We start from the raw sequence: 10,674 nt of genomic DNA, 5'->3' as shown, positions 1-10,674 counted from the left end.
TCTGTTATGAAGAAACTTATGACTTCAGATTTTTCTCAAACGGACGTATATAATATAATACATAAATATACATTAATTAGTCTCCTCGAATGGATCTAGTGATTAACGTATGGAGCAGGGACGGATTTATGTAAGGGCTGGACTGTACAGTAGCCGAACCCTTTGACAAAAATTTCACACCTCTATCTCAAAGTCAACTTTGGTCATCTCACATAAGAAGAAGATCTTTCTACCGTACATAATAATAACTAATAAATTTAATTATATAAATATTTTAGACACATTAATTCATTCTATCAATAATTCTTTCCCTATAAGAAAATTAGAATATATATAAAAAAAATTTCCGTCCAGTAAAAGTCCGTAGTTAATTTTGAGATAAAAATATTATATTTCTAGTTGGATTAAAAAATTATTTATATATTTATTTTAAAATTAACCAGATAAAATTAATTTCAAATAGAATTTTTATCTCTAATCTTATTTTAAATATGTTATTAATCTATCTCAAATAATATATCAAATATAATTTTAATTTATTTATAAATTGTTTACAGTTCTATTTATAAATTCGTATATAATTTTGTTTAAAATTTAATAAAATATAGGAAAAGGTAAGATGATAATGTGCTCGTGTAAAGTAAACTCGGACCCCTTCTAGAATATCCTTGGCAAACTCAATCAACTTAGAATCAACCCAGTCCACTTTTAATTCCTGGATCCGTCTCGGGTATGGAGTGTTGTCATCATGAGATCTGAGATTCAAATCTTATCGAGATAAATGTCTCCCTTATATGTTAGTCACTATTCTGAATATACATTAATTAATATCTAAAATATTAAACATAAAAATTTAATTTAATTTATTATATTAGATATTAAATTGATAAAAATAGATACTATACTTGATCTTAACCAAAAGATTAAAAAAAAATATATTTTCTAATATTATCGGTTCAAGTGTTGTCATTGTGTATATTTTTTATAAAAAAATAATTAGAAAAAATTATTAATAAGTGTTAAATTTATTTTTAATATGAAAAGGAATAAATATTAATATAATTTAACTTCGGGCTTTGATCCTGATTTTGACTAAACTAGTAAGATGTAATTATGTTTTAGTTTTTTTTATATATAATGGTCGTGAAATTGGAATTTATCTATTTATGATCAAGAAACTGGTTGCGGTTCGATTTGGGTGTGGCAGTTTGAATCTACCTTTTAACGTGAGCTAAGAGTGGTGCTCCATTTACGTCACCAATGAGAGTGATGGAGCGGTTCAAGTTTACGTGGCGCGTTCTGATTGCACGCATGCAGTGGGTGTCATACAATTTAATGACTCCCTAATACGATCAGCCCCCCTTTTGTCAACCAATTAATGTAGAGCTTTAAATGGACCCCACATTGGGGGAGTGTGTGGGTGTTGGGTAGACGAGGTCGGATTAGATCAGATTTTTGGATCGCGGAGAACGCGTTTTTGGGACGAAAATAATGATGCCTCTATCCCTCGATTGACATCCTCGCCTGATCTTGTTTCCGCCTCTTCTCAGGCAAGCCATTGCGGATCTGTCGCTCCTCTCATCCTTCTCTTCGGAATCGCGCGGATCTTTCTTGATTGATCGTGAAGGTCGTTTCCTCGCCGCCGAGTTTCAGGTTCTGGGCTTTGGGGGCGTTGATTGCTGATTAGGGTTTGGAGGGGAGGAGATCGATGGTTGTCAAAGAAGAGGATTCGGAGTATGAGAGCGATCCTGAGGACGCACCGCTGCCAAGGATGCGTCGCAGGGAGGCGAGCGACGACGAGGAAGGGGAAGGATACGAGGGGCGGGGGAAATCTCCGGCGGGAGACCTGGTGGCGTCCGATGGCGAGTCGGATGGTCAAGGCGGTGCTGAGGTTTATGATGACGAAGAGGAGTACTACGACGAGGAGGATGAACTGGTGGACAGGGTAGAGGAATTCGGTGGGGAAGAAGAAATGGTGGAAGGCAAAGGTGGGAATCTTGCCAGTATTCCAGTAAACGAAAGCCTCAAAGACTTGGGAAAGGCACCAATTCCTGATGGAGATGGACAAACGTATCTTGGAACACCAGAAGAAAATGAAGACAAGAATCCAGTGGAAGAGGAGGCGAAGGAGAGTGAACCCTATGCTGTGCCGACTGCTGGGGCTTTCTACATGCACGATGATCGATTCCAGGACAATGGCAGGGGTCGCCGCAGGTCATATTCTTTTCTCAGAAAACAACATAGTTTCACAATTTGTGCTCCTGATGTAATAAATATTTTTTTTCTTGCAGTTTCTAGTATTACTCTTTATGAACCCCAATTTTTTTTTTCCTTCATAAATCAGAGATATTCAATCACTTTGGTGCCAGACTATTGATAGAAAGTTGTTTCGATCCCAAAAGATTCCATTTTATTGAGACGCTCTCACTCTGACAATTTGTTTAGATGTAGTTTATCACTTTCAATAGATAATAAATGTACATATTGCTTCTATCATTTAAGATATTCACATCATTTCCATTGTGTTGAAACTTTCATGATTTTCTGAAGATTACACTCCGCTAGATGATTAGAAATAGTTCATATAGGAAAAATGGGCTATTTAACCTTAAACACTGTATAATTAAGCTACTTCGCTCCTTTATAATGCATTACTTATGATTCTTTACCATCATTGGTTATTTATTAATCATTTTTCCCACTCACATTTTTGTTGCATTCACTGATTATATCAGTCTAGATCAAATAGTATTTCATTTTATTTATTTATTTAGTGATCTGTATAAATTTCAAAGGCACTTAACTTTGTTGCAGCCAGTGATTATTGCAGTCTAGATCAAATAGTTTTGCATTGTCTTGTTTATTTAGTTTTCTTGATATTGATCTGATTCTTGAAATTTCTCTTGTTTGGCATTTGTACTTTTTTTTTCCTTATCATTTTTTTTAATGACTATTATATAGGCGAATGTTTGGTGGCCAAAAGCTGTGGGATCCTAAAGATGAACGTGCTTGGGTGCATGATAGATTTGAAGAAATGAATTTGCACGAGACACGAAATCATGAGGTACTTTTTTCCCATATTCCCATTTCGTGAAACCTACATTTGAGGTTATGCTAATTGAGAATGAAAATTGACTTGTTCTAGGAAAGATCAAAGTCTAGAGGCCGTTTTAGGGGACGAGGTGGAGGTAAAAGATGGGGCTCTGAACATGTGTATACTAGAGGAAACAGGTCCAATACATACCGTGATGATGCTGAAAGTGAAACCCGTGCCCCGAGGACTGTTAGAGGGAGAGGACCTAGGCGTTACGAACCTATTCTGAGGAACAAAAGAGACTTTCCTGCAATTCAGAGCAAACGGTCAGTAGTTAACTTCATTGTTGTTTATCACACGCGATCATTCTACTGCATGGTACCAATTTGGAACTAAATTGTTCTAAAATTTCGTGGCAGTTTACCTTTAAAACCTCACCACTCAGTATCAAATGATACCTCTGGAAGACCATCTTCTCAAGCGGCAACAGTTCAATCAGACGCTGTTCTTCCAAAGAAGAACTCGTTTGCCTCAAGCCTCAATTCTGCATCACCCCCATTTTACCCCTCTGGGTCCTCTAATCAAGATATGGCATCCTTGACTCAGAAAAGGGGCGTACATACTGGAAGCATCAATAAGCCCATTTCATATACTACACTGACAAAAGATAATTCTATGGCATCCCAAACAAACTCATTAATGCGAGGGAATACACCGACTGACGTTGTTGGACCTGATAAGTTATTTATTGATGATTCCTTTCGGTCAACCGCAGGGAAAATTATGGCTACCTCCGGTCTCCAGCTGTCAGGATCTTCATTATCATCAAAAGAAATTCAGACTGCTAGTTCTAGGGTCCAAGTTAGGGAATCAAGTATTGTTGGTCGCATAAATAGACATTCTGAGTCATCAATTGGCCCACCTGGAAGAGTTGCTACTCAAAACAAGCCCACAGAACAGCGACCACTTCAGTTTCCAGCACAATCTGCTACACGAATTTCAAACCAGCAGTCGGTCCAGCTTCGTAGCATAAGGAATCATTCATCATCGCCTCCTGATTCTGCACCTCCTAGTTCATCTGACATTATACAGTCTGATTCACATTCAGGTGTAACCAAGCCAGAAGTCACACTTGTTGGAAAAGCAAGGATTAACAATCAAGGAATAGGAAAGGGACCCTTTATGTACGGTGGAGCTCAGGTAATTGGGGCAACTGGGGCTGTGGGACTTCCCAATGGTGATCATAGCTTCCCTGGAACTCCAGCACTTTTACCAGGTCTGCCAAATTTTTTCTTGAATTTATTTTATTGAAGCACACCTTTCTTTGCTGTGGGTTTCCTTTCATCCACTTCTTGATATGATGGAATGTCATTACTCCTCAAATTTCATATTACATGAAGGTTCTAAAATTCGCTAGGCGCTAGTCGGACGCTAGACCTGCGCCTAGCGCCTAGGCTGTCTAGGTAGGGACTAGACGCCACTAGGCGAATTCCACGATATCAACATAAAATACATAATAAATCACATTCTATAACTCCAACACAATAACATCAAATTTAAAATGAGTTCAAAATTACACAACTAATAAAATATCACAAATTTATTTTACTTCTTGTTCTCCATAATTTTTAACAACTTATTTTTCATCGGACACAAACTCAAGGTTACATTTCAGTTTTTTTTAATTGGGATTTAAATTTAAAAGCCTAAACTAAAACAAATCATGAAAAACCTACACTATTTCCACGGTGTCTAGATGATTCGACCGATTAATCAGCGCCTAGGGCCGCCTAATTCCACCTAGGCGCCATGGTTGCCTCTGCTGGCCAACTAGCATGTTTTTAGTGCAGCTGGCAGGCACCTAGCGCCTAGGTGGCCGCCTAGGCCGATTTTTAGAATGTACATCCCATAAAATGGGCACATGAACAACTGAGGTTGTATCTCCTTTTGTCCCAACATATTGGATGAATGACTTGTTTTGAACGCTAGCCTAGCAGTTGCTTTCCTTTTGGGGTGATTCTTTGACCACTGACCAGACCAAGGCTCTCTTGTCTTTTGACTTTCCTCCTACTCATGGTCTTCGTAAAGTATCATTCTTATGGTTCGTGGGATGCCTCTTGGCTCCATTTCATTCCATAGTTTGTGATCAGGGAGGTAACAAAGTTCTATCAGAATTACTAATTAGAGATTGTATTCTGACAAGGGTCTGATAGGAAGTTTTCACTTTTTTTATCAGCTGTTTATTCTGAGGAATGAACTTTCATTCAAAACTAAACAAGAAATTATCATTTTAATCTTTTGTGACTATATGACTTTTGTACACTTTTGGCAGTATCTGTAAACTTGTTCTTTCTTGATTTTATTTTTTGTTGCTTGTTTCAAGTTATGCAACTTGGTGGTCCTAATCCTGGTGGTATGGGGGTTCCTGCAATGGGTATGGCTCTTCCAGGATATGTAGCTCAACCTCAGCTTGGTTTTGGCAATACAGAAATGACTTGGTATGAAATATGTTGCTTCCTTTCTTTTCTCACTTTTACAGCTGTGCTATACTGTTTGACCTATACTGGTATGGTTAAGGCAAAATGAAATGCAAATAGTTATCTTTTATGCAATGGCACATACTCATTTTCTCATAGTTGTTTACTTTTTTATTATTAGCTATAAGATGGACCCTTGGGGGCCTTTCATTTCCTTATTGCAAAGGCTTTTTTGGACTTGGATTTGATGGTTTCCTGTATAGACTGTTTGTTCTATTCTGACCAATTGTAGTTTAGGCATGTTAACAGACTATTCTTGAAGGAATGGTACCGTAGTGAGCCAGGTGTACTTTGAATGGTTGTTTTCCTATTGTTTCTTCCATATAAACAATCATCTGATGGTATGATAATTAACTTTGAGGTGTTGAGAATATGCCTCATGTTATCAAGAGTAAGGGACTTAGATTATCGTCAGAAAAACATATGGAGGCTGGATTTTTGTTTTTCTTGATTTATGTCTTTGTACTGGTATTAAACTGATACTCTTTCATGTCTGTATGGATCCCAGGTTGCCAGTATTGGCAGGTGCTGCTGGGTCTTTAGGGCCACCTTACTGCCCACCTTACATCGCTCTTGATGGAAACTACTTTGCTCATCCTTCAGGACAGACATCTTCATCATCCCCTTCTAGGTAAGATGCACATTTTTTTTTTTATATCAACATAGTTCTGAATAATTTGCTTCCTGAATGCCTGCTTCTGTTACAGTTCCAAATTATTTTTCACCCAAGCATTGTTAGCTTTTGCCTATTTGTTTTGGGTCATGGTATGAATGCTGTTGATATGTTTGTGTTGACTTCTATGGAAAAACAAAAAGGACTTGCTGTCGGATGACTTCCTAATTTTAAAGAACAAAAAATTTGTGCCTTGATTGGTACAATCTTCACAAATGCACATATAGTTGATTAGCCTAGTAGAATAGTTGTACTGCCTCTGGAACTTTGATGTCATATTGTGAATGGTATTCTAATATGTTTCAGGCAGTGTTCCATATTATTTCCCCCCTTCTTTTTTTTTTCTCTACGTAATTCTATGCCTATACTGGAATTTACTATGTTATAAGAACTTCACCATTCACTATATGTATCTCAGGGAAACTGGTACAAGCAAACCTGCTAGTTCTTTGAAACCTTCCCAGAGACCCGGTATACTACGTAGCTGATACTGTTTTCCTTATTTTCCACAATAATTCATCTATTATCATCATTAAATTTATGTTGTATTTACCTCTCTTGTTTTTTTTCCTTTTTATCAGAGGTGAATGAGGACTCTGGGCAACGCCAAAGCAAGCCTCGTAGGTAAGCATAAAAAAATGTTGATATAAAGTTGCATCAAGAGATGGTGATTATTTGTTTGTTATCTCCATAGCATGATAGTTATTCTGTTTTCTTTTCCATATTCTTGCAGGTATTCAGAGATGAGTTTTGGCCAATGATGTGCATGGGTGGTTAAATATGTCCTAATAACAGCTTAAGGTGAGGAATTGGTGTCTGCTCAAACCATTCATTTCTACTTGGTCTTTCTTTTGTTGGAATATCTATTTTTTCTTCCCGCAGGTGTTTTACAATGCCCTCTGTGGTCTTTGCTTTGGCATCTAATTTGACCAGGAGCACATTGGGCTGTTTAGTCGACTACATATGCTAGGTATAATATTGCTTAGTTCCTGTTCACTTGATCATCGAATGTTCTTTGATGCAAAGTTTTTTTTTTTTGGTACTTTCGCTTGTCTGCATATGAAAAATTGGAAACTTATGTTTGGGCTCCATGGATTTTACTTCGGAACAAAGTTCCTGTCAAAATGTCCTTCCAAGTTATTGTTTGTCTGTTTTTCTAAATGCAATCAAGGTTTATTTTCATTTTGTTTGCAAAACACTTCACCTCTCATTTTGCAATCTGTAAGATAAATTTTAAAACATAAATTTTAGTGAGCATTTTGGAAAGAAAAGATAAACTATTTTTTGGGTATTGACAAATAGTGAAATGCTAGAAAATATTTCATGAAAAGGATAAACAGACATGTATTGTAAAAAAGGGTCCAGTTTTCTAATTTTCTCATTGATTTTTTTTTTTTTTAACTCAAATCTTTGAATCCTGCAGCTGTTTAACACCTGCTCTTGCTGTAATGTTGTGAGACCACCATTTTGCAGCAGGATGGGTGGCGTGGCCTTGTTCAAATTATCGTAAGAAATTTAACTTATTCTCCATGTTTGAATACGCTCGCTGTTTGAATCTGAACAGTTTCTTTGGGGGTTCTCTGACATTCAGGTACTATAATTGCAGTTGGACTGGTTGAACCTTTTCTAAACCATAAGATATGTTGAGTGAGCTACTTTTTTTCTTTAGAGATATGAAGAATATTGAAGAGCTGTAGATAGTGATGTTTCGACTTAGCGAGCATTGTTTGCAACGAGTTGTGCGTTTGTGAAAGAAGAACCATTTGATGTTTTGAATTTGGATTCTATGTTTGAGGATTAATTTGACTGGAGATAATTATCATGGCTTTGTTGCGCTTGCACGTGTTAAAACCTTGCTCTTTTCGTGTTACTCTGTCGTAAGCAACATCAATAAGTGCCTTGTGGTCTGTTTGTTTGTAAATAGATTTGCAACAAGAACTAGACATCACTAACACCTTGACATTTGAAAGTCTAAAATAGTCAATTGGAGGTGTGTTATAGTTAAAAAAGGAAATAAATTTATGATTCTTTCTAGAGCAAGTCGCACAGAGAGTATCATGGAATGGTATTGCAAGATAATGCGTAAATTAACTTGCCGAAAATTTAAAGTAACAAAAATATATTTTTGACATCTAAGTTTGGTTTGTTTAACTGGAGGTGTTTTGTAAATATAAAATGAATTTATAATTTTTATTATGCAAGCTAATTCATAATCTAATAGATCAGGGCGTTTGTGAAAAAAATAAGAATGGAGATAACTGGTATATTTGATTGCTACAACATTAAATATTGGTTCGACAGCTTTTTATGGTGAGGAATTATGTAATTTGTAAATAAGTATTGCTCACTAATTCATCAGATGTTAATTATGCTCAATTTAACTGGGAAAAAAATGAGACCTTTTTGTATTAGTCTTGTGTCAGATTGTTCAATATTTTTTTTAAGAACAAAGTTACATGCTTATCAACATCTTTTTTTTATGAATTTGAATTTAAGTTTTAACATGATTATTATTTTAACATTGTTAATTATAAAACCCAAGTTTCATTAAATTAAACAATAATTTATATTGTCTAATAGATTTTAATATTTTTTTCTACATTAGATTTAAGAACAAATCCAACCTCAAGAAGTATTAGATTCTCCTAATTTAATGTACATCGGATTAAAGTTTAAAGCAGCTAATTGAACCAATTTATACTTGTTTTTCCTAGCTACATCGGATTCAAAAATTAACTAAACATAATTATAGCTTTTCCAATTTGTAGAAACAGAATTAATATAGTACGACTGAAGATTAGTTTGGTGAATTTCAATTTTTTTTTTTAAAAAAAAGGAAAAAAATCTCTCAACAGGATTCAAAACTGAATACAAAATTTTCCTAAAAAATATTTAGTAACAGAAATTTTAATCCAACGATGAACATCTATCTATTTATAGACGCCTGCACATGCATCATACATCTATCACTTCATCGAAGACTTCAATTCATCTCTACACGATCGATCCATGGCCGAGCTCGGAAACAACCTCGCCGACGCTTCCACCGCCGTCGACCAGAAGACCCTTGACTACGACGCTTTGGCCGAGGTTTTCTCCTACTTGTCGGCAAAAAACCTCACCCGTCTCCAACTCGTTTCCAAGTCCATCATGAACATGATCACCTCGGATCCCTTTTTCATTCTCATGCAATCCTACCACACCAGTACTGCCGCCGCCGCCATCTTTGCCTATGGCCATTCTCGTTCTCGCCCGCAGATATTCCTTCTCGATCACGACGCCGGCCTTCCCTCGGGCTCCTTGGATGCCCTCTCCAACTACGACAATAGGTTCCTCTACTCCGCCGGCGGTCTCGTCTTCTACCGGAAAAGAGACGGTAGTTCCTACAGCATATGCGCCTTCAACCCAGCCCGTCGCAAATCCTCGCTCATTCCCGTTCCCCCCGGCGACGGCAATGCACTTCCCGCCAGCTTGGCAGTCGAGTTCACCGACGACGGCGACGGCGTCACGAGCGACTACAAGCTCGTTTACCTCACATCGGACCGGAACTGGTCCAGCTTGTACCAGTGCCGCGTGTACGACTCGGCGGCCCGAGTCTGGACGAGGGACGAGATGATCCACCACGGCAGCCGCCAGCTGAAGTTTCACAACCCGGTGGTGCACCGAGGGGCCGTCTTCTGGGCCACCGACTGCTTCAGGCATACCACGGCCGATCCCTACGTCATGTCATACGAAATCGCCACGGGAGCCATCGAGTTCCTCGCGATGCTCGACGGCAGTGCCGTGGAGTCGGAGGACCGTATCAGCGTGGCGGTCTGGGAGGGATCATGGTTGTGCTTGGTGCATCACAGCAAAAGCTCCGGCGCGTTCACGCTGTGGAGGTGGTGGGAGGAATCGCATTCGTGGGCGAAGTCGTCGAACGAGTTCGTCTACTGGGAGAAGCCGGAAGCCGTAGTGGGATCGATGTTGGTGTGCAACGGCGGGAGGGAGAAAGGGATGCTGTTGGTGTTCAGCGTGGAAGACGAAGCCTACGTTTACTCGTTCAAGCTCAGAGATTTAAGCAAGTTGGCGACGAACATGGGTTCTTATTTCCCTAAATTCACGGCCTACGCCAACACTCTGAGGCCTGCTTGCGGCGGACAGGAAGCCGATTGATTAGATTGCATTATGATATTTGATGCATCACGCCCATTAATTTGCTCTGGGTTTTACATTTGATTTGACGTCCTAGTCCTCTCCCGGCTTGTTAGTTTTTGACTGATGTTGCTTGACGGTAACAGTTGAATATCAATCTTTTAAGTTAATACGGAAGAGGAGATAAATTACGAATTATTATTAATTTTTAAAATAATAACTAATATATAAAGAAGATATTTATCTTCATTTTATTGAGATTCGATTTTCATATTTTTCATAAAATATTTTACGTG

General features: G+C 38.0%; 2 protein-coding genes across 2 annotated transcripts; both read left to right on the top strand.

Moving 5' to 3' along the window:
- The first annotated feature begins 1,473 nt into the window (after nucleotides 1–1,473).
- Nucleotides 1,474–8,095, top strand: LOC122015249 (protein MLN51 homolog). Its single transcript, XM_042572035.1, has 12 exons — nucleotides 1,474–2,214; nucleotides 2,962–3,064; nucleotides 3,146–3,360; nucleotides 3,454–4,310; nucleotides 5,418–5,532; nucleotides 6,080–6,202; nucleotides 6,663–6,715; nucleotides 6,826–6,868; nucleotides 6,978–7,045; nucleotides 7,127–7,214; nucleotides 7,668–7,750; nucleotides 7,836–8,095. Exons 1-9 carry the CDS (start codon nucleotides 1,709–1,711, stop codon nucleotides 7,003–7,005), a joined length of 2,043 nt encoding a protein of 680 aa, XP_042427969.1. The 5' UTR covers nucleotides 1,474–1,708; the 3' UTR covers nucleotides 7,006–7,045; nucleotides 7,127–7,214; nucleotides 7,668–7,750; nucleotides 7,836–8,095.
- A 1,158-nt stretch (nucleotides 8,096–9,253) lies between these two features.
- Nucleotides 9,254–10,399, top strand: LOC122039056. The gene has a single exon (XM_042599069.1). The coding sequence runs from the start codon at nucleotides 9,254–9,256 to the stop codon at nucleotides 10,397–10,399; it is 1,146 nt and encodes a 381-aa protein (XP_042455003.1).
- Nucleotides 10,400–10,674: the final 275 nt, after the last annotated feature.

Source organism: Zingiber officinale, chromosome 1A (genome assembly GCF_018446385.1).
Source record: "Zingiber officinale cultivar Zhangliang chromosome 1A, Zo_v1.1, whole genome shotgun sequence".
Taxonomy (NCBI): Eukaryota; Viridiplantae; Streptophyta; class Magnoliopsida; order Zingiberales; family Zingiberaceae; genus Zingiber; species Zingiber officinale.
The sequence above is the reverse complement of the archived record's forward strand: the minus strand, read 5'-3'. Positions and strand labels throughout refer to the sequence as shown.